Source organism: Pseudonaja textilis, chromosome 5, assembly GCF_049901715.1.
Source record: "Pseudonaja textilis isolate UNSWEBS1 chromosome 5, rPseTex1.2, whole genome shotgun sequence".
In the NCBI taxonomy this organism is placed as follows: Eukaryota; Metazoa; Chordata; class Lepidosauria; order Squamata; family Elapidae; genus Pseudonaja; species Pseudonaja textilis.
Genome location: NC_141994.1, coordinates 3660606 through 3686395, shown reverse-complemented (window position 1 = coordinate 3686395; position 25790 = coordinate 3660606). Strand labels below are relative to the sequence as shown.

The window sequence follows — 25790 nt, the reverse complement described above, 5'->3', positions numbered from 1 at the left end:
GAAACTTGAAATGGAGTTCCTAAAAGTCTTTAACCAGTTACTATCTTTCTGACTGAAATATGTTACAGGCTTGTTCTGCATGCTCAAATGAAGAATATTTACATAATACCCTGATATCTACCACATTTACTCAGAAGTTCAATAGACATTGTAAGATAAATTGTACAGGAGTACAGTCTCAACTTAAATTGCAGACTTAAATAGCTATTCATTTAAATATCCTGTTCTTTTCATATATATATATATATATATATATATATATATATATATATATATATAGAGAGAGAGAGAGAGAGAGAGAGAGAGAGAGAGAGAGAGAGAGAGAGAGAGAGAGAGAATACCTGTTTTAGATTAGATTATTAAAGAGTGAATCCCTAAGTGGAAAAAATAATACATCTTTGCCCTTATTGATGAAACCTAAGATCTTCAGAGAAAAATTGTTTAACTGTAAACTTTCTACCCTGAGCAGCAGACAACACAGACACTAGCTTCAAGAAAATCAACTTCATAATATTCTGTTCAAATTCCATAATTCCTTCATGATAAAATGACTCAAATAATGTCCTGATTTCATTTATTGGTATAGATCATCTCATCTCATTCATTCGTACTGAATGTTTGCTTTTAACAATTCAAGATTCTAAATTTAAGTGTATAGGCCAACTCATAGGGGAAGCCACCAGAGCATGGCTTCTGGAATTCTTTCCAGTCCTTTACTAGTAAAAGCCTAGGCTGTTACTGCATGGCACGGGACCAGCTTATCTGTGGGACTTCTTCTTTATTACTTCTATCTTTTCTATCAGTCCAGTAGGAGAAGCATATTGAGCTATGGTGGCACAGAGGTTAAAGTGCAGCATTGCAGGCAAACTGCCCACAGCCTGGAGTTCGATTCTGACAGGGCTCAAAGCAGGGGTAGGATTCAAATTTTTTAACAACCGGTTCTGTGGGCGTGCCTTAGTTGGTGGGCATGGCTTGGTGGTCATGTTATTGGCTGGGCGTGGCCAACTCAGTATCACTCACATCGAGGCACGCCTCTCCTCGCCTGGCCTCTCATGACTGTGGGGATGCTGCAACAGTCGTAAGTGTGAAAAATGGTCATAAGTCACTTTTTTCAGTGCCATTGTAACTTTGAACGGTCACTCCACACAAGCAAAGTACCAGAAAAGGAGGGGAAAAAAACTCCAGAGAGGTTTCTAAGACAGGAAATCTAGTCCTGCCAAGAATGTAATAAGGGTTAACGGAGAGGCAGTTTTTGTAAGCAACACCAGAATGTTTCCTTCCTGCCTTCCTTACAGGATTAGCCCAATAATTTCTTCTAGCAACCGGTTCTCCGAACTGCTTAGAATGTTAACAACCGGTTCTAAAGAATAGGTGCGAACTGGTAGAATCCCACCCCTGGCTCAGAGTTGGCTCAGCCTTCCATCCTTCCAAGGTTGGTAAAACGAGGACTCAGATTGTTGGGGGCAATATGCAAATAATGCTTCTTTTTTGTAAACCATTCAGAGAATGTTGTAATGCGTTATGGGGTGATGTATAAGCCTAAATGCTATTGCTATGACTAAAAGCCTTGGGTCCCATCTGCTGAAAAGATGCAAGAGATGAGCCTTTTCTGCCATGGCATCCATCTTTGGCAAGGTTAGCCCCACACATGTGACCTTCTGGAAATACCTAAAAAAATTCTAACAAAGCTGGGGAATCCTCTGACAATAGGGAGTCTGCATGCTTATTATATCATGTTTAACATCCTGATGTGTCTCCTCTTGCAAATCTTGTTTTCATTTGTTTAATTAATTTGAGGATTCTTTGGAATATGTTTTAACTGTTGTTTTAGCTTCTTTTTATCACCCTTCCATATTTATTTTTCATGGTAAATATGCACAGGTATTTTATCAGCAATTCTTGAAACCAAATGCATGTTTCAAAGGACATAGCCATAGATCTAATATCATCAATTACTGTGTCTTAAATATATATATAAGTTTATGTTCCTGCATTGTAAAATAATTTTGCCAGCATTTTAGAATGCTTCAAATGCAAACTCTCTGATTACAATCTAATATAAAGAATAAAAAATCTGAATCAATTATTTAGTACAGAGAATCCCCAGGTTACGAGCATCCCTTAGGGAACGTTTGAAGTTATGCGATATACACCTCTAGCATTTATGAACAAGTTCTGAAACTATGAATGTTGCAGCACCACGGCAGTTATTCGCTCTTATAAACGACTGCAGAGGTTCTGCAACATTCTCCCAACCTATTCCCCTGCCTCTTCCTCTGTGCCAGGTCTCCATAGGCACCTAGCCTGTGGATACTCACCTTACAAAGATCTAGAGAGCCTTCGCTTTCTTGGCCTTCTATGTGCACACAGAGAATGAAGGCCTGAAGTACCACAAAATCATGTTAGATCAGTAACACAAGAACTCATGCTATTGATCTCGCATGATCTCATGATACTTTTGGCCTCTGTTCTCTGCAAACGGAGGCCTGGATGAGAACTGCAACAAAAGGCTTTGCAAATGGAGGGAAGGCCTGAAACATCAAAGCTTTCTTTCCATTTGCAAAGTCGTTTGCCATCTTTGGAAAAAAACCTTTGCTGCTGAGAATGGAACCCCAGGGGGGAACGCACATTGCTCCACAGTTCCATTTTCACCAGGAAAGGCCTTTCCCCGAGGCCTCTGCTGAAGAGAAGCTCCGTTTTCAAGTGCCCTATTTCCATGCAGATGAAGTTTCCAGTCTCCATCAGGGCACCAAGAGTTTGAGTGACCCTGGGGGGGGTTGGAAACAGAGCACTGCTCTGTTTCCAAATGCCCCAGGGTCGCTCAAACACTTGGTGCCCTGATAGAGGCCTGACAGGGACTGGAAATTTCATCTGTGTGCAAATGGGGCAGTTGGAAATGGAGCTATTTGCTCTGTTTCCAATCGCCCCAGAATAGCTCAAATACTTGTTGCCCTGACGGAGATTGCAAACTTTGTCTGCATGGAAATGGGGTGCTTGAAAATGAAGCGAAAGCGTAATGTGAGTCGCTGCCCCTAAGCCTCACTTTGTGCAAATCACTTTGCACACAGAGCCTGGAAGCCTTTGGAGGAGATTAACTGAGGTTGTCCACCACTCCAGAAGTGGCAGGCAAGCTCGGTGATCAGAGAAGCTGAGCAGGGCACGCTTGTCCTGCTCTTCTTCTGCTCTTGCCACTCACTGGGAGCAGGTAAAGAAACAGAGATGCTGGAGAAGAGACAGCTCTTCACAAGGTAAGTGACCTGCAGTGGCAGGTTGTGGGGGGAGGGAAGCAATTGTGGGGGGCATGAGATATTTCAGAGGATTGGGGAAGGCCTTGGGTGGTCTGAAGCAGGTGGCCTTTTCCATCACTAGGCCCTGCCATGGCCTTCCCCATCCTGAGATATATATCTCTTGTGCACTTAACAAGCCTCGTATTCGATTAGTGAATGTGTGGGTGAAAGGAGGGAGTGATTACCTTCAAGGTACGAGATTCACTCCCACGAATCCTCAGGTTATGAATGAAATGGGATGGGTAGGCTCCATTACATTCGTAATTCGAGAACTACCTGTATTATATTATTTTTCAAATTATATTGTCTTGCTGCCTCTACTTTGAAACATTACACTATTTGGAGTGATTAACTTTCAATTCTAATTGCTGTGGGACAGTTTTTACATCGAGTTGCTTTATCCACATCACTCTTTAACATAACTGCATGCCATTTTTTAAACAACACATAAGAATAACTGGATATCAACCCATAAAATCTTTTGTTTCTTAACTTCACATACTTGTAGAAAGCTTTACGCTTATTTCCACTATCTGCATTCTGCAGATGCTTACATCTGAGAAATAAGCATGCATATGGGGCTAAAAAAAAAGCATAGTTCTTCAATGTACAGTTCAGTATTTTCTGCATATATCACATTAAACATCCAATTAAAACAAAATAGATTCCTAAGTAAGTGTTGCCATAACAAGTAAAGATAGTCAAGCTCAATGAAAAATAAATGTTGAAAACTGATCACCTAAATTTTATGAAGATTTCATTGCTATGCTTAAGGTAAATGTTCCCCTCACACATATGCGCTAGTTGTTTCTGGCTCTAGGGGGCGTGCTCATCTCCATTACAAAGCCAAAGAGCCAGCGCTGTCTGAAGACGTCTCTGTGGTCATGTGGCTGGCATGAATAAACGCTGAAGGTGCACAGAACACTGTTAACTTCCCACCAAAGTGGTCCCTATTTTTCTACTTGCATTTTTACAAGCTTTTGAAATATTAGGTTAGCAGAAGCTGGGACAAGAAATGGGAGTTCACTCTATTATGCAGTGCTAGGAATCTGAACCGCCAAACTGCTGATCCTTCTGATCGATAAGCTCAGTGTCTTAGCCACCGCATTTCCCATATGCTTAGCAAATGTCAGAAAAGTACAACAGTATTTCTATATTGCATTAACTAAACAAATCACTACAAAAGTATCAAAATCAGGGTTTTTTTAAAATATATAAACTTATTATCCAATAGTAGCCTTCAAGAATAAACCTAATTTTCATTTAAAATAAGAGTATGGCCTACTCTTTAAAAGCATGGTGATAAACACACCAATTTGACAATTACATTAATATAGCTATTTGCATAATCTGCTTTCTACACCTGTTTTTAATTTGAAGCAGCTGCACGACAAATCACATCACAATAATCTGAATGGATAACTGGTTGTGCACTCTAATTTATGCACTCTAGCATTTTCCCTGAGGGTTACTTTTAAAGCAGCATAAGACACCCTTTCTCTCTTTCCATTTTTGGTGGGATTACTTATATTTAGCACCAATAACAATGTAATAATGAACATTTGAATCTTTTTCATTGTGTTCAGTTTCTTCTGACAATGGTCATTTTATTAGTTTAAGAAATATTAAACACAATATTATTACAGATTATTAGGCAAATGTACCTCCGACAAACTATAGTCAAGTAATAAAAAGCCAAACCAATGTAGACTGAAAAATATTCACATGCTATTTACAGACAAAATTTTAATAAGCTATAGTGTAACATCTTACAATTTGCGCCATTATTGACACAATCTCTATTTAATGCTTTATATGCTGCTTTTTGCAGTTATTTTTTTAAATTTTGAGCATTTAAATTTAAAATTAGTGATCTTAAAAACAATGAAATTCATCACTGATCTTTGTGATCAGTGATCACAATTAATTTCCTTAGCATTAGAACTATTGGACAAATTCTAAATATAATTCAGAAATAAATTGTTTGTATTGTGGACAAACACAACATCACTTTGCAATTCAGTAAAGCAACATGTATTTTCTCAAGTTTTCACATGAGTCTGAACAAAAGATGCTGCTTTAAATAATGTTAACTCATTCCCTGACCTTCCTCCTTCTTACAGATGTGCTGATAATGAGTACTGCTAGCATCCTCAGCCAATATTCCTTGAGCCATTCTGAAAATTGAAGTACCGATACAACTGGAGGATGCCAAATTGTTAACGTCATTTGTAAAGAATGTGCTATCTATCATCAATCAGGTTTACTGAAATTTGTTTAGAATTTGAATTTATGCACAATTTAGTATGACTTTCAGTGCAAAGTTACATAATACAAAATAGCAGAAATTACATCAGGCCAAATTTCATGTGGCACTGAGTTTCAATACACAATATTAAATCTCATTCTCTTTCTGGAGTGTTAGTGTATGTAATTATGATAGAAGCATAATTAGAGAAGACAGAGAAACTCACTTTCTCAGAACATGTCATTAGATGGGAAAATTAACTGATTTAATAGTACTTATGTTAATGTCAAGTCACAAAATAATTTGTTTTAAAAACTAGGTATAAGTCTACCGTGAAAGAAACATTGAAATGTCATAAAATTGGCAATATTGAGTTAGTTCTAAGATGTTTATATGGAACAATGTTGTTTTAAAAATAAAACTACTGCATGCTATATAAAGACATGAGTTAATGGTTGACAGGTGAAATTAGGTAATAATTTATTTATCTTGTACCTCCCACAAAATATTCCAATCCTGTTATCTCAGTTTGGTTCACACTGGGAAGGACTATGAACTTCAATGGGGTTAAATGATTTTATGCAGAGAAACCTAAATTTATCATTGTATTATCTAACCTATGGCTGTTCACTAAAAATAAAACGCGTAAGTTAATGGCAGAAATTAACTGGGTTATTCCTATCTCCTTTTCTGTATATCAGAATGATGATTAATCTACTTCAAACTTCAGTAATCTGGAAGATGTAAATTATATGCATGAACAAAGATACCAACTTTTTGTACTGGGTAAGGAGCTGGCATAAAAAACAGGAGTTTGTGAGTTCTAGGACTCCCTTGGGCATAAAAGCCATATGACCTTGAGCCGGTCTCTCTCTCTCTCTCTCTCAACCCACTGTACAAGGTTGCTGCTGTACTTAATATAGGAGGCAGGACTTTGAGTTATATATACAGAATTGCTTCAAAAGTGAATGGGCAGCATATAAATTTAATAAATACAAAAAGTGAAATATGATAATAAGCATAATTATAAGAGATAAATTGCATAATAATGTATTATTAATTATTAATATTAATTACAACAATAATGAATAGAAAAAAGATGTGGAAAGACAAAGCATTACATGCCCAGTATGTTAAAAAAAAGGCAAAGCAGATAATAACAAGACCTGGCAATGGCCAAAAGCTGGAAATTTGAAGAAAGAGAACATGGGGTTAATCGTAGCTTCATAAGACCAAGCTCTAAGAACAAATGAATACAAAACCAGAACTAAGAAGACAGCAACAGACAGAAAGTCCCATCTCTACAAAGAAGCTGATAAAACAGTGAACCACCAGGTTAGCTGAAACAAGAAGATAGTACAGAGGGACTATAAACAGTAGCATCAAGTAGCAACAATGGTTCATTGGAAGATCTGCAAGGAATGCCTTTGCTTATAAGCAAGAACTGATGGGATCATCAAGCAAAGAAAGTAATAGAAAATTAAGAAACTAAAGTGTTCTGGTACTTTCAAATTCAAACAGAGAGACACCTGCCACATAACATCCCAGACTTAAACATTGTCAAAAAAAAAGACAAAAATATATGGAGGTGGCAGTGCCTGGAAACAGCAGAACAGAACTGGAGAAGATAACAAAATACAAAAACCTGCAAGTAAAAATAGAATGGCTGTGGCAAAAAAGCAAAGGTAGTACCAATAGTAATAAGTGCCTTGGGTGCAATTCCCAAAACACCATTGGCTAACACTAAATTACCAGGGTTTACCTCTTGTGATGATACCTTTAACACATCCATGTCTGCCTATCCCAGATCATTAGGAAGAACTAGACCAAAGGACAAAAATACCAAATTCAGACTGGACATCTGGCTGACTGTGCTACACACATAATAACTAGTATAATAATTCCTCTGTCAACAATACTGAATAATTCAGGCCAGGTCTATCAAACATCTACCAGGCTATCCCATCTCCTTTACACGAATGATCTGAAGCTGTATGGAAAAACACCAATTGAAATAGAGTCATACTTCAACACTGTCCAAAATATTGCAGTGGAGTTTGAACTGGACAAATGTCACATGTTTACAAATGTACCATGCTTACCATTAAGTAGCGAAAACTGAAGAAATCAAGATGCCCTATGGAAATGACATCAAAAGTCTGGATGAAGATGATCACTACAAATACCTGGGCATCCTTCAGCTTGATAACATCAAGCAGACTGAAGTTAAGAAACAGGTTAGAGAGAATGAAGCAGAGAGAAGAGAACGAATGAGAGAAGGCAACATAATATAAAGACCTGCACATAGAAATAGATTGACTATGGTAAAGGAAAACAAAGGTAATATCAATAATAATGTTTTTTGCCAGTTTATAGTGCTCTTGTGGGTTTCTGACCAAAAAAATGTCAATTCAGATAAATACATATGTTTGCTTAGTAGCCATACATTCACTTAACAATTCAGTCAGAAAATTCACTGTGGCTTTTTTTTTTTTGCCAATTTCCAGTGTTTTTGTTGGTTTCTGACAACAAAAATATCAGTTCAGATAAATAAATAGGTTTGCTTAGCAACCACATATTTACTTAACAATACTGAAAAAGGTCAGAAAATTATTTCTGGCCTCTTGAGTGTCCCAAATTCTGACTGCAATGACTTATTATTGCGATTCTGGGTTCAATTCTAGTCATTAAATCAAGGACTACCGATAGTAGATTAAAAGCCAAAGAATTGGCATAAACCAGCAGTGAGGGTTCCAGTGATAATTGGCACACTGGGTACCATACCAAAAAGCCTTGGACAACACTTATAAAATCTGAATATGGATAAAATTCCCGTCTGTCAATTACAAAGGGCCACCCTGCTTGGATCTGCACATACAGTATGCTAATGCATTATGACATCATAGGCTCATGGGAAGAATTTGATGAGCATTAAGATCAACATCAGCTAAGTTTGTCAGCTAACATGAATTTCCCCTCCTGAATAAAATCTATGAGTGAATGACAATGTGACTGTAACATTCCACTCCAGTGGCTGTGCACCACATATAGCATGGACTCTACCTCTCCTGTCTTACCCTAGAGTTGAAGCAATTCTGGCCTATAAGAAATGTGTTCTTCAAACATCTTTCATTGTTTGAAAAACACTGGTTTAAGATGCATCTTAAATATACCTCCTCACAATTCATCATTCTGATAAAATATCACTATATTTTACAGAATTTGGATTATATAAGCAAGTTTATATTTTTTTTCTGTGTGAAATCATTCTGTGCAGAACAGTTCCTTTAATATTATATATCTAGATTCATCATTGACAACCAGGTTAATTCACTAGTTATACACCGAGGTATTTCATTAGACATGGGAATAAGTAGATACTTGTGTTCTTCTAACACCCACATTATATTTGTCGAATTTGCTCAGAGTCACTTTGAAATGTGAGAGGGGCAGCAAATAAATGTGATAATTTTGATCGATAAATTTGATAAATGAATCTGGATTAATTTATTTTATTAAATAGATAATTCCCGAAATTCTGGATTTCTAGTTAAACTAAGAACCTGTAATCATGACTTTTACTATTCAGTGTTGTGTTCAATCTCTCTCTCTCTCTTGTTCCCTCCCTCCCTATTGTAGCAACCCATGAATGCCTTTCGGCTTTCATCTGAGAAAGTGCAGTAACACCAAAGTCAGGAAGATGTCAAGATTGCAACTTGCAAATGCAAGATAATGTGCCACTATCAGAAGTGTCAGTGTTTTTAGAGAGTGTTAACTTGCATTTCCACCTTATTTTATGTTATTTCACTTTAAGCATGTGCTCAAAAATCTTTGAAGAGTTTCCACTAATATTTCTACATCCTCTGGTTACCCAATTTTCAATCTTATAAAATTTGCTAACTTCATGTTCAGACTATTTGTGTAAACTGCTTTTTAGAATCATACACTTTGTTATAGTTTCCATTATTAATATTTTATATATTTGCTTTTTAAATTGCCAAATGTAGTAATTTGGTACAATGTGATTGTAGCCTCCCTGTTCTTAAAGTTTATTTACCCAATTTGGTATTTATAAGTTAATAGGTGATATACAACAATGAATATACATAAATTTATTTTTGACCTAGTAAGATATACAGCAAGTAATTAAAACAAAGGTATTTTTAATTTATGTTAACTTATTTATCTTTAACTAATTTAAGTAACCAGTGTCTGAAAAGTGATTATGCAATTGAGTGTTCATACTATACACACAAAAGCTGCCTGAGGCATCCAGTGCTTTCTACTGCTGGATATTTATGCAACATGTTTAGTACATGTCAGTATAACCTTTTGTTTTCAAAATCGTGATTTTATGACATATTACTCCTAATGCAGAAGTAACCAGCAAGACAAGAAACTAATCTGCTGGTGCTAATAGGCCAGACAGTTAAGTATTACTATGTCCATATATGTGGGAATAAGCTCCATTAAACTTAATGGGACTGACTTCTGAATATAAATGTACAGGAATGTACTGTAATTCCTTTGCTAAAAAGTAGCTACAGAACTGGAGATAATAATGGTTCAGACACAGGAAAGCAAAGTTAATGAACCAGTAACTTCCCCTTCCAAAAATAGTTCATCAGAAAGATTTCGGTAATTCATTATTCAGAGAGTATTACTTAGCCTGCAGAAGGATGGAAGGTATGATCTAGAACTTGTCAGCAATTGGTTTAACTGGGAAGCATCCTGACATCTGGATAAGAAATAGAGATGATCAAATCCACATATGACAACATAGACACAAATTGGTGATACTCAAAGTAAAAGACAAAAAAGAGATTCAAGGACAAAAAAAAAAAACCAACAATAAACTCAGTGTTTCACAAATTAAAATAGTTTATAATGAATAAATTAGAAAGGGAACTGACCAAGCCTTTAATCTAAAATATATAAATATCTTTATTAAGACCCACTGAAATTATATAATTCTACAGCAAGCTTTTAAATTTTAATTTATATTTTTTTCTAAAAAGATGTTATGTGTAGTTTTCCCCCATTATCTTTGAAAAGACATTATTATTTTTATAACAAATTAAAAATAAACAAAAAGTTTGAAAACCAGAAAAGCTGTTATTGTTGGTTATTGTAGATACCCCTGGGCGACATTGACCTAATAGTACAACTTGTTCTTGGTATCCTGGCAATTATAGTTACAGTTGCATGGTGTTCTATTTTTAATTTGTTATAAAAATAATACTTATCTAGACAGAGGGTACCATGAAGATACTGCCAATTCCTTCCTCTTTCATGCAAGAATTTAAACTGTGATGTTCTCTATGCAAGGCAAGTATTACTGAGCCACCATACTTATTGTTTAATGCTACCTTAATTCACTGGGAAGATTTTAAAAAACCCTCAAGAAAAATATTTTAGTACCTTCAAATGTAAGAGCAGTCAGTTAATGTATGCTATTGCTAGGCCAGTGCAAATTATTTGACAGGGCACTTCACAAATGCCTCTCCTCAAATCTGCAATGTAGCAATGGATGCTGGAAGGATCTACTCAGGCATTTTGAGGCTCTCCCGATTTCATCTTAACAAGCACCTGCATACCCAGAAGACACTTCAACTGGCAGAGTTACTTCATCATATGATTTGCACAGGAGGCTCATTACACATACTATTTGAACATTTATGAATATTAATTCTTCTTCCAAGAGCTTTTCCTGTGTTCTCTTATTATATTGCATATACAAAAAATCCTCTGAAGACATAAAAAAAAAATTCATACACATAAACTCTCTCTTATATTATAATGCTACACATTATTTGTTTGTTTATATTAAATTTATATGCCACCCATCTTGCCTTATATTGTGTTATACTGCCTTGTTATTTGTTTTTAAATTGTTTTGGTGTACTGTCAGCTGCTTAGAATTGTTTGGAATTGGATGGCATCAATCAAACAAATAAACTTTAAAATGTATATTTTATATAGCTTTTGACTGCATATGTAGTGTTTCTTATTCAGGTTAAAATTGCCTACAACATCGGAAGAGTTTAAAATAAATATTTCTAATCATATATAACATTTTAAATGTAGTGTATCCAGAGCTCTGGATTGAGAGTTGATTAACAGCTTTTCAAAATTTAATTTTAAAGCATAAACTCAACTTCATTTAAGAAACAGTATTTCAGCTCTTCCAAGAATGTGATAATTGTTCTGCAAGTGGATAAACAAGCTGTCTGGAAGGATAAATTCGAGTACAAATCATTTTGTAAAATATTTTTGGAATATTACCTCATTTGTCATTTGTTTGCTGATATCTATAGTTTTATTAAAACTTTTATAAAGCAGTTTGCCAATCATCCAATTTCTGCCAAACAGAAAAATAAAAAATATATAGGATAACATTTAAAATTTTGATGGATTATACTGGTCCTTTTAGGCTATATGACTGCATTGTCAGCTCACTTCATAACAGGCAGATTGATCCTAAAACTGATTACACTGCAGTAAGTGCAGTGGTATTTACTTTGTAATTTTAATAGTGCAATCTACCTACACTCTAAAGGCTATGGTGAGACTACAATACAGGATTACACTTCACATATTGAATCTAAATTGTAAATGTTTGTTTTATATGAAAAGGTATTTTAATGAAATTATCAGAAAATAATATTAAACCTGGTATTAAAAATAGAATGCTATTTCAACCGATCAATTATTTGGCTACATTACAAAATATTAGAGATAAATCTCACCTAAATGATGAACAATGTTTTGCTTTCCTTAGGTAGATAATGTCAGAAATATTTAAACTCTATGATTTATTAGCAAATTTCCCCTCTAGAGCTTACACTTTAAAAATATTTTAGGCTCAGATTAGAAATTATAATACTGCATGCACAAAAATGAAATAAAGAACATTAAATTTAAATCAAGAACAAAGAGAAACTTATTTAAAAAGCAATATATGAAACTTATAAACAGAAATTCTAGCTAAAACTACAACAAACAATTTGTACAATTTCAAAAATCGCACATTCATATTGTATTTTTAATTATCCTATAGTTGATGTAATCAGATCAGGGTTTGCAATGATCTGTTTCATTTCTTCAGGATTAGAACTCTGCAAAATGTCTCAATTTTCTTGAAACAATCTTTTTACATAAACTATTAAATTATTTGAAGGACTACTTAGAAATTTAAGAATATAATTTCATCATATAAATAACCAACAAAGCATTTATTTATATTATTTATCTATTCATATTTTATTTATTAAATTTCTATACCTCCCATCACACTTGCGTCATTCATATTATAAATTCATAATGTCAATTAATCAAGTTACTAAAATTTGCTACAAAAAGCTATTTCTTATGCACCCTTAATTATCTGCAGATAGACATTAAGATAAATCCCAGTTTATCATGATTGTAAAGAACTATGGGCAAATATATACTCTTTTGCTTTAATGCACCCATAAGTAGAAATCAGAACTCTTGCGTCTCTTTTTCATTAACAAGAATTACATAAAAATTCCTCAACTACTCTTTGTTGAAACAAGCCAAATTTATGAGTCATATTTTTAAACTGCTCTACGACAAACTAGGAAAAGATCAACTATGGTTATTGGATATGAATGATAGGGTACATTCCAAACTACACAGTAGTGAAAATTACTAAATATTCTTCAAAGCTGCATCATAAATGTGGAGAGTGGGAGTGGGAAGAAATATATGAGTTTTTTGATTCCATTACTTTTTCTAATCATGGTAACTATCTTTTTTTCTTATGTCTGAACAGGGTTTTTCCTTTTCTCCTTAGGTATTTCTTAAACAATCTGTTATCCTGAGATAACAATTTCCAAATTCTTTTTAATCTCTTATTTGTTCAAAAGAAAATGAGAAGTTGAAATAAGGGGCACTACAGTTTCTACATTTTACTGAGTATTGCAAATGCAACACTGGCAAAATCAGGGGCTCTTTACTCACATCTTTCACCGTGAAACAACAGCAAGGCTACCATCTCCGTTGGATAGAGTTCAGAGGTCCATAGAGCAACACAGTGATCTGTGAATGACCCAAGATAATCACCAATGGAGCTTCCACAAATGCATGTATGGATCCACTGAAGTTATGTGGTACTTTTTATAGCATATTTTTAAACGGCTAACTTGTGGCCCTAAATCCTAATTATAATTCAGAATAATTATCTAATTTTGAATATTACAGTTATGATTTCACCACATTTTCAGTATTCCTTGAAAAAGTATTTACTTAGCTGTTACTTAATTTCAGTGGTAGCATTATGTAACCAAATGTGTTTGAGCAGCATTTTGACAAAACCCTATTCATTGCATGAATGGCTAAGCTAGTTACATGATTCAAACATGAGACAAGCAAATCAATGATGCTTAACCCAGGAGAAATAATTGTCCTAGGAAAATATAATGGTTGCAGATGTGATTTTTAGAGGAATTCTGTGTGAGATTCAACCCTACCCTACCTGCTGATTTCATTCATAAGTCCCGCACCAACGTACTTGAAAAATATTTCACCTCCCTCATTTTGGCTTTAAAAACCACCCTTCGCAATATCTAGCTATCATGGTGATCATACCATGCGGATGGGATAAACATTTATCAAGTCTCCATGACATAGCATTCAAATTGCAACAAGTTCCCCATGTATCTACCCTCCCAAGCAACAGGTATTTAGGACTTGGGCCCCAAAAAAGAAAAACACTTTCAGATTAGAACTAACAGAGGGACTGAAGGAATATCCAAACATTTAAAATGCTACCAGTAGCACTTTGGAGCAGCATATGTATAATTTGTAATATTTCAAATAGTCATTGATTTAAAGAAAATAAAAATAGTATTTTCTCAAAGAAGTGTAATTGCAACAAAAATCTTGTGCTTATTTTTTTAAAAAAATTAGAAATAAACATGGATCATTGTGAGAAGAGCACCATTACTTTTATTACCAAAACCATGCATATTCATCTTAAGAAAGATCAAGTGAGAAATAAATATTTGTTTCAAATAAAGGAAGTTTGAAGTAGCTCATTAGCAATGCCTATTTTCATTGTTTTAATAAGCATCAAAAAGTTAATACGAAGCATTAATATAAGATTTAATTTTAATTTTATGTGTATGAATATGTATATTTGCTTCTTTTAAATATTATAAATATTTAATAATTTGTAAGGTTTATGAACTAATATGCGATAAAACAATCACATTTTTTTCAGATTTCTAATATAATATTTGAAAAGAGAAAAGGGAGAGATCCTAAATATATAACCAACGCAGGAAGATGCGGAATAGCAAAAGGGCTTCCTCTTTGCATATTTAAGATCATTGTTTATTTCATTGCTGTAAATTTATCCATTTGGTTTATGATAATAATGTGCACAACCTCCAGATATAGTATACACTGAAAGGTTGTTGGCACAGTAGACTGAAACTTACATCTGATCTGCGCAAGCTTTTAAGCTACTACAAAGTACGGTAATTTAAAAGGGATACTTGCTGCTATATACTGATCTTTCTTAATTAGTTACATTACCAATATATAAGACAAAGCATTTCGTTCACAAGTAGGAAATTACAGATGTGCATATTATATAGGTGTGTATGGATGCTTTTCTTTAGAAATTATGCTTAAGATGTAAGGATGCTTCACTAACCTGTAGTGGTCTTTGTTTATCACTATTTTTAGGAGATTTCAGCCCACTTGTCTGTTGTTGTAGAAGCAGTTGCCTGGCTGCTTGCAATGCCTGAAGGTTGAGACAAAATGGAAATAAATAAAAGTTAAAGCATTTTGTCGAAAATGTTTCAGTAGTAACTCGCCTAATGCTGATTTTCAAGCAAAATTGCCTTTTCCTATATAAATAAAAATGCATCTTTTTAAAACACAGCAAGAAAAATCCACAGATAGTATGTATATCAGATTTTAAGAGAAAAGCATATATGTGCAACAAATCCTCAAGGAAATAACATTAATTTGTATAAAATGCTTGAAGAGGAAAAATCATAAACCGCATCAATAGCCTCATCTCCACAAGGAACTTGTCTGTAAGTGTTCAGCTAAAATGCTCACACCCTTGTAAATCATCATTCAATTTGCATTTTCACTTTACAATTTTAAAAGCTGTAGACTTCAAGTGATACCGGAAGCTGTAATTGAATTTAATGAATCAACATCAGATTATCTTGAACGTGAATTAATAAGGATATTCACTGAAGATTAAAAACTGTTTTTATACCTACAATTCAAAAAGAAATCTGTCATTTGACAAAATAAAATGGAGTTTTAATGCCAAATAAAATTAAGTGGCTTTCATTTGCATTCTCACTAAACTCTGAAATCACTACTTACCAATCAGATTAACTTCTGTAGGTGATAGCATAGTAATCAAAATATAGTATTTAAACTTGTTCATTTGAATTACATAAAGTAAACTTTGAACAGAAGAATTATATGGAGCTGTGCCAATTACCAGAAAAAGTATTAACTTTAAACAAATGTAGTTGTTACAACTTTAGAGTTCCAAGGTATTAAACTATATAAAATATTCAGCTTTTTCTACAAAGTCCTAGGACACCGAGAGAGCAATTCAGAATTCAGATATATCATTAGTAGGATTGTATTCATTCTAAAAATTGTCACCAAACTGATGAAGAATGATAGTTTTGCTTAGACGCAAATGAGATAGTTTTTAAGGTAGTTTCCAGTATCCATGACAACAGTTGCTTTGACAAGATGTGCATATGGCATTACACTGCCAGCTGGTGTGAACAATGTTTGAACTACTGCATTGAGATGCTGAGCAAACAGGAAAAGTTGCCACGTCTTAACCCTCGGGAAAGCAGTCATCCCCTGATCAATTATGAAAAGACAGAGAGAAGGCTGCTACAGTCTGGCTCCATGCAAGGTTTCTGAAAAAACAAGCAGACACAACAAACCAAAGTAAACAAGCTACATGCTGTATCACAGCTCCTAAGAACATGGATTTGTCTCCTTGTAAAAGGCATTAATACCAGACGGAAAAATATACCTCCTTTCAGTATAGCTACATTACCACAACATTCTGGGTTTTTTGTTTTTTTTTTATGATTCCTAAACCAGTAAGACAACCAACTAAAAAGTCATAACTTGAATTCTACACATTGTACCAATTTTTACTTACATCTATTTATTTCCTAGAAATATTTTGTTGACAAAAAAAAGAAAGGAAAAAATAGACCGCTCTTGTTGACTTGTGAGCCCACATAGTACCAACTCATCGTCTGAGTTATATTATCAAATTATATTAGCAATTATTTCATTGAATTTGTTGAAATTATGTTGGCATTGGTGTATTTATAATTTGCAGCTTTAACTGAAGTCTGCTCTAAGTTTCCCAGAATCAAAATCCACTAATATAGTCCAAAAATATATTTATAGTATATGAACAAATTAATGTTAATGATAATGCAAATGAAATTCTACGTTAGGATTAAAATTGATATGGGAAGCATGTGAGCATTTGTCTTAGAAAAGAATAATAAAAATATGCATTCCTGAACTGGATTTTCAGGGAACTTATCTAGCAGTATTAATTCATCTGTAGGCTTTTAACAGATTGTAGATTTCTTATAAACTTTCTGCAAGAATATGAATCTTTATAAAATATAATGGAGATATCTATAGAAGACATTATATAAGAACTCCAGAGTATGAACTACCATTCTGAAAAGTCAGATACTTTTATTGGAGACAGAGTTCACACTTCTGTATACCATCACCTTGAAGAAAGATAATTTCCACCCATTATAAAACAAGATGAGGCTCATAAAAAGTGAAAATGGGACACGGTGGCACACGCATAAAAGGGAAATTGTCATACAGCAAGTTAGACTAATGGCACATTTCTACTATCTATACTGACTGTGAATGGTAGTTCAGGGTTTCTGTCACAATTGTACCTGAAGACAGCAGGGATCCTTTGGCATACTGTATGTTTGCTCAGATATAAGATATTACAGAAATAGTAACTGCATGTATATTTCACTGGGTATTAATAAATTGTTCTTCAGAAATGCATCATGGGCTTTCTATTGTAACGTTTAACATTTCATTTCTCAATATATATATATATATATCCTGAGTTGTGTGCAATTTTATTTTTTAAAAAAGGGAATGGTTGGTGTTATTTCACATGGGAGTATTTAAAAATTGTATAAGTTATGAATTATGCATGGAATTTAATGGAGCTTAATATATGAATTATTGGTTAAAATTTAAAATTTTGCCAACATATATGAAAATATCTTTATCCTATAGAATTATTTTCAAACTAGGAAAAATGCTGTTCCGATTTGTTATGGATCTGTGGTTTAAATGAGCAACAAATCAGAGCAGCTTTTAAAATTTCTTTTTACAATAATTTAAATGATTTTAATATGTAATTTAATTGACTAAAAGACAGAAATTATGACAGAATAAATCAATCTCATTATTAGGAATTCAGAAATGAGCAAATAAACCATAGATATTTAGAACATCAAAGATTACTCAGATTTTGGTTGTGTATTTTTGCAAATCATTGTTAAAATATATGTGTGTGAATTAACATTTTCACTGTCTAATAAAGTTAGCAACAAAATACAAACAAATAAAATCATCTAAAGCTGTGTTCGGAGATGTACTTATCAGGGGAAATAGTTCTCTGTTGTATGGTGAGGCTTGTTTTTGAGAGGTTTTAGATTATACTGTCAATATGTCTCTATGATTTTTAAAATTTGAATCCTAAAGATAGTAAAATTATGTCTGTAAACACAAGCACATTTTTCATGTGTTATAAACTCTTCCTATTTTAGGACTGTCTAATTAAGTATACAGTTAAAAAAAACAATTTAGTGAAGTTTCTATTTAATGTATACAAATTATTTTCTTCTTTTTAAAGATACGTTTTCTCATTTCCTTTTTTCTAAATAGAAACAGATGTCACTCATATTGTTTTGTTAAAAACAGGAATGTTTAACCTATCAGCCTGTTGCATTTGAGATTTAAAATGAAAAATGACATCTATGGTCATTAATATCTTCAATGTATAAACAGCACAGCATGACACATTCTTGAGAGCTGAAGGCTACAAAATCTCTCTGAAACATAAATAACAAAGCACTCAGGATCATATTTGATGTTGATATTCATCTCTGCTGCCTGGGCTTCTTATGAAAATAGATGCAGCCCAAATGGATCTCCTATAATTGGTTTCAGATAGCGGGGTCAGAAGAAATACGATACAAGAAACTATTACATGGAACAGGAGAAACATGAATGTTTATACAAGCAGTACCCTGTTAAACTGACAATGGGCGTGCACTTTGGAGATAACCAGACTGGAGGGTGGGAGGCTTGTCACAAAAGATTATTTTTATTCTCTATTTTGTTATGAAATATTTTCCTTTTATTAGACTACATAAAATAATAATGGTACGTTTCAAACCATTTGGAAACATTGACCAATATATTATCCAATTCAAAATGTATGCAAATGAAAAATTGCCTATGGAAAAAAAGGGAAAAAAATATAATAACAGTCTTACTTAATTCAAAGAGAGAATTTCAGAAAAAAATAAGGCATTAGGTACATTAATTACTACATTCTGCAGAACCCACAAGCCCAAATTTTGATTACTAACTTATTTCTGTTCCTGCTGCTGAAACCAGATTGGAGTCGGGGGAGGGATTGAAATGAATTTTGTACTCTAAATATGGAAAAAATTATGTTTTGACAATGAGCTTTAATTTAATCTAATAAACAGCTAAAAGTACACAGAGATAATTTAATCATCAGGAAGCTTGGTGAATATTTAAAATCTTATAGAAGAGACATATACACCTGGCACACTCCGGTTCAATCACTATATATAAATAAAAGCAACCAGATTCCATTCAGCTAGTAAAAATATTATTTAATACTATTTATTAAACAACAAATATTAAAACAGTTAACTGGTAAAAGCAGATGAAAGGGGGAGGGAGAAATATGGAAAGGCCAGAATTTATATTATTCTGTATAGCACAGAATTTTCAAGTGCCTGGAAACCATCTTATGGGTAAATAGCATTGATAGTACCAAAGAAAATGAGTTTTGATTGTTGGAACATTAATCCTTTTTCATACATAACAGCAAGAGGAGAGAACTGTAAAGTAGGACACACCTTGATTTTGCACCATAAAGGGAACAATTTGGTGGGCAATAATCATGTATCCAACATATTTAAAAAATACACACACATGTTCTGATGCCTACTAACCTTCTTAAACATAAATGTTAAGTGGGAGTGAGGAATGTATTTCTGATTGAAGAAATTTTTTTTTAAAAGAACACAAATTTGTGCAAACAAAGGCAAGGAACTAGTAAAGGTAATCCAGAAAGGATCTACAGAACAAATCATTAGAAACCGAAGGAAAAGCTCTAGGATCCAATGAAAAGTCAAGTAAGGAACAACACAAAGCCAAGGAGAAAACTGCACAATAGCAACAAAATGATCACAGAACTACTCTTAAGAATAGCCTTTATTTTAGCAGACTTTGTTAAGGTACTGAAGATTTACTGAGCATCTCCAGAGACGCTGCCCTGAGAGGAGAAACAGAAAAGCAGTGAGACAAGGGTGCGGGACTACTTAACACATGTGGAGCATTTCTCCAGCATCGTTTTCCCTGGCAGCATCAATGACCAAAGACACCAGGAACATGTGATTGTTGGACAGTGGGGCGAACCAGCATATCGCTAACAATCCACAAGTGTTGTCTGGTTTGAAACCAGCAATGCAAGCATGGGTTATCCTGGCCAATGGTCAAAGAGCTGCTGTAAAAGGGGAAGGTAATGTTTATGTACCAGAGATAAAGAGACACATTGTACAATGTCCTATATGTACCCGCATTAGATCATAATCTATTGAGTATATTCTGGTTAGACAGGCAGGGTTATGAAATACTATTTGCAGGAGGATAGTACTCTATTAGGAAAAGTAGAAGGATACGTGCATGAGGGGTTAAGAAGGATGGTAGGAAAATAGTTGTGCACATGCACTTATGAATGCTCCCACATGACAACTGTGTACATTTTTTGCACAGGACATGCAAGTTTTGACGTACTGCAGAAGATGCCAGGCCTAGCTGAGGGACTTAAGTTAAAGAAATGCAATGTGTATTTAGATTGTGCTGTTTGTAAGGAGTCAAAATCCAGGGTTTACCCTATAAATAAGAAAAGCCCAAGGAAAAAAAACAGAGTATTGCAGTTAGTGCATGCTGATTTGCACCCTCTTTATGCCTTAGTCATAGTAGATGATGACTATAGTAGATATGGGTTTTGTTATCTGCTGAAAAGCAAGACAGAAGTATTGCAACAGTTCAGGCAATGGGTAACACTTGTAGAGCGACAGTATGGTTATAAAGGATGCCAGCTGCAAACAGACAGGGAACAGAGTTTATGTCTGATAAGTTCCAAAGATGGTTAAGCAGTTTAGGCATAAGTCATAGACAAACAAATCCATATTCACCGGCTGAAAATGGAGTGGTTGAAAGAAGGAACAGTGTGATACACACTATGAAGGACGAGTTGCTTACTGATGCAGGCATGAGTAAAGTATATTGGGGGGAAGCCATGAAGACAGCAAATTACATAATTATCAGGATATGGAGTGTGGCAATAAAGAAAACACCATATTTTTTTTGTTGCATGGAAGGAAACTCTCCTTGGCTCATTTAAGGACATTTGGCAGTTATGACTGGATGCATATTCCAAAAGGCACCAGGAGAAAAGGACAAAAAAAGGCCAGGAAGCTTAGGTTTGTTGGGTTTGAGCTAGGATCCAAAGGGTATAGGTTTACAGATGGAACCAGAAAGATAGTGATTTCAAGATCCGCTAGTTTTGTGGAGCAGAATAATTGGGATAGGGTGCATGCTAATCATGAGGTGTTCATGCCAATGCATAGCACTAGTTAACCGGAAGGCAGCTCGATAAAGGAAAGCCAGGAAAACGAGTTAGAGGTAGATACAGAAGAGATAACAGATAAAAGATAACCAGAGTTGGAAGGGACCTTGTAGGTCATCTAGTCCAACCCCCACCCAAGCGGGAGACCTACACCATTTCTGACAAATGGCAGTCCAACCTCTTCTTGAAGGTCTCAAGTGATAGTACTCCCACATCTTCTGAGGGCAAGCTGTTCTATTGGTTGATTGTTCTCACTGTCAGAAAGTTTCTCCTTATTTCCAGGTTAAATATCTCCTTGTTCAGTTTCCATTCATTATTCCTTGTCTGGCCTACAGATGTTTTAAAAAATAGCCTCACCCCTTCCTCCCTGTGGCAGCCCCTCAAATATTGGAACACTGCTATCATTTCTTTCTGGTCCTTCTCTTCACTAGACTAGCCAAGCCCAGTTCCTATAACCATTCTTCATATGTTTTAGTCTCCAGTTCCCTAATCATCCTGGTTGCTCTTCTCTGTACTTTTTCTAGAGTCTCAACATCTTTTTTATAATGTGGTGAACAAAACTGGATGCAGTACTCTAGGTGTGGTCTTACTAAGGCTTTATAGAATGGTATTAGTACTTCCCTTGATCTTGACTGTTAATACAATTTAGGATTCCATTAGCTTTTTTGGCTGCTGCTGCACACTGCTGGCTCATATTTAGCTAGTTGTCCACTAAGACCCCAAGATCCCTCTCACAGTTACTGCTATTGAGCCTGGTTTCACCCAGTCTATATGTGTACTTTTGGTTTGTCTTGCCTAAGTGTAGGACTTTACTTTTCTCTACATTGAATTTCATTTTGTTAGATATGGCCCAGTGTTCTAGTTTGTCAAAATCCATCTGGATCTTGAGCCTATCTTCGTGGGTGTTAGCTATTTCTGCCAGCTTAGTATCATCTGCAAATTTGAATAGAAGTTCCCCTTTTATTCCCTCATATAAGTCATTAATGAAGATATTGAAGAGTACTGGGCCTAAGACAGAACCTTGTGGCACCCCACTGCTTACTTCCCTCCATGGAGACTTAGGCCCATTAAGGCCTATTCGTTGAGTACGGTTTGTCAGCCACTTCTGAGTCCATCTAGTTGTGGTCCTATCTATTCCACTTTTTTCTAGCTTACTAAGAAGTAGGTTGTGGTCTATTTTGTCCAATGCCTTGCTGAAATCTAAATGAAATCTAAGAGGATACACCTGTGATAAAAAGTGAAAGCATAGAAATGCAGGGACAGATAATACCAAGGAGATCTGAAAGGAGTAAATAAAGGTATACCTCCTGAGCTGTTCACTGCAAGGCAGGTTAGGGTATAGAGTGTCAGGTAGGAACCACAAAATTAACAGGATATGTTGTCATTGCCTAAGGTAGAACAACAAAAATGGAAGGATGCTATGGACAGGAAAATGGAATCTATGGGCGTGCATCAGGTTTTTACTTCCATGAGATTACTAGGACAAAAGGCAGTAGCGTGCAAATGGGTATATAAGAAAAAGGTGTTACACAATAATGAACTGCAGTATAAAGCATGATTAGTTGCACAGGGATCCACGCAAAGAAAAAAATGTTTAAAAATCATGTAGACATATTGACAATATAAATCTGTCTTCTCAAGAACAAGCCTCACCATACATCAGAGAAGTATTTTCCCTGATAAGTACATCTCAGACCACAGCTTTAGATGTTTCTATTCATTTGTATTTTGTTGCTAATTTTATTAAGCAGAGAAAATGTTAATTCACATACATATATTTTAACAATGATTTGCAAAAATACACAACCAAAATCTTTGATATGCTAAATATCTATGGTTTATTTGCTCATTTCTGAATTCTTAATAATGAGATTGATTTAATTTTAATTTCTGTCTTTTAGTCAATTAAATTACATATTAAAATCATTTAAACTATTGTAAAAAGAAATTTTAAAAGCAGCTCTGATTTATTGCTCATTTAAACCACAGATCCATAACAAATCAGAACAGCATTTTTCTTAGTTTGAAAATAATTCTACAGGATAAAGATATTTTCATATATGTTGGCAAAATGTTCATTATGCCAAAGTGTTTGCATGCACCAACTGTAAGAAGTGAGACCATAAGGCTAACATTAGTTTTAGCAGCCTCATATAGATATATCCCTTTGATATTTCTACTGCATATTTGAATGCAGAAATGGCAATAGGAGATCGCATTGGAAGCAGGAGCAAACATGTAGGCATCAAATACTGTAATGTTAGGGAGGCTATAAAGGAGAAACTGATAAGATTACAGCATTGTTCTACTGACCGTAATATAGCTGATATATTAACAAAGCCAAGTACCTGTGGACAAACACCAGGAATACGTTAAAGCATTTGGACTATCAGCTGTTTAGCTTTAAACCAGAGGAGTGTTAATAATGAAGATTTAATAGCTGACCAGCTGCTGTAAGGTTGCTGTAATGAGGATGAGTCAGCAGGGTTATTGCCGCTTTAAGACTGAGGATGGATCAGGGGTTATTGCCACTTTAAGAAGCTGTCTATATAAGGGAGGCTATCAGATGGCGTCTCTCTCTCCTTGTGTTCTATCTCCATTGTAGTTCTTCGTGCAGAGTAATGAAGATTTGATTGATTGCCTGATATTTGCCTAACATGTGTATGTATGTGTTATGTTTCACCTGTACCAACAAGGTGAGAAGTCCAAATTCCCAACTGAAAACAAACAAGCAACCAAGTCCAGAAATTACAGGGTTAAATTCCTTAAGCTGATAAGGTTCTTGGCAGTCTCACACAAGCTGTCTGCCAAGTCCGACAATAAAGCAGGAATATAAATCACAAGCCATCTCAGCACACAGGATACTTGAAGCTTCTCTCACTAAATTAACACGTTGTTCCGAACAAGTTCTCAGAGCGAACACACCCACTTTTATTCCTTGTGGGAAGTGTCATCTCAGTCTCTGATTCATCCTTTCTTTCTGCGTTGCAGCTCGCACTTTTTCCTGCGCCGTTGCCTCGCACCAAGCCAGCATTCCTCAGCTTGATCTTCAGTCAGAGTCTCTGGTTATACGCCCCCCTGGTTATCAGCCGACACCTGAGGCACAACCAGGGAGGAAGGTCTTGCCGAAGAGGAAAGTCCTGGGGAGGAAGGCAACTCCAAATCCTCTAACAAAGCAGGCTCAAACCTCAGAGCCAAATCCTCCTCTTCCTCATTGTCCAAGTCCTCGACCTCTGACAAAGCAGGCTCAAACCTCCGAGCCACAACATGTATGTATATTGTAGTCTTGTATATAAACCACTGTTAAAAGATGAAGCCTCTGTGTCCTGTGTTTTGCTCCTGAGTTGTCCCACAATAGTAGTCACGTTATAAACACTCTGACAGACTTTTTAAATGGGAACAAGCAAAATGCTGGCAGGGGAGAGGTGATTCCTCTCACCTGGGGTCGACCAGCCGGCTGGAGCCCTCAATGATGTTGGGCGAGATGGGATGGGGTGAGATGGGGGGATCTGTCCTTTTCAGTGGTGCTCGAGGGAACCAAGGCAGGGGTCATCTCTCTCCTTCCCAAAAAGGAACCTTTGTCTTTCCCTGTAACACGAGGGGTGGGTGGCCAGCTCAGAGCAAAAAAAAAAATATGTTAGGGTGTTTATAATGTCTTGGTAAAACCATATTTGGAATGTTGTATCCCATTTTAGTCATCGTGACATAAAAATGATGCTAAGAGTACAGAGAAGAGCAACAAAAATGATTAGGGGTCTGGAGAATAAATAAATAAATAAATAAAGATAGATAGATAGATAGATAGATAGATAGATAGATAGATAGATAGATAGATAGATAGATAGGTTGCTGGAATTGGATTTGTCTAATTTAGTGAACAGAAGGACTGGGGTGACATAATACCAGTCTTCCAACATTTGAGGGGCTGCCCAAAGAAGTGGGGGTCATCCTATTTTCCAAAGCACCTGAAGGCAATGGATGGAAACTAATCAAGGAGAGAACCAACCTAGAACTAAGGAGAGATTTCCTGACAGTGAGTGAGTGAGTGGAGGGAGGGACGGAGGGAGGAAGAAAGAGGCAACTTGGTTGGGGATGCCTCAGTTCACGCAGTTCTGCACCAATCCTGGATCCATTGAGACTTGGATCAAAGGAGAAAGCAATTTTGTGTTTTGTTTTGTCACAGACAGGATTTTGTTCACCATCCAAGTTAACACTGGTATTCCTGAATTGTGAGCTCTTAGGAAAGTATCCCCTCCTTGTGTGTGGC

General features: G+C 35.3%; 1 protein-coding gene across 5 annotated transcripts in view; it reads right to left on the bottom strand.

Moving 5' to 3' along the window:
* Positions 1-25790, bottom strand: part of FOXP2 (forkhead box P2) — a 503349-nt gene that overhangs the window by 139248 nt on the left and 338311 nt on the right. For 4 of the 5 annotated variants that reach the window (XM_087933993.1, XM_087933992.1, XM_087933994.1 and 1 more), the window contains one exon: positions 15221-15310. In XM_087933993.1, the coding sequence (XP_087790119.1) occupies positions 15221-15310 (90 nt within the window). Of the gene's footprint in view, positions 1-13521; positions 13600-15220; positions 15311-25790 lie in introns of all 5 variants that reach the window. The other variant, XM_087933996.1, reaches the window with a different exon arrangement.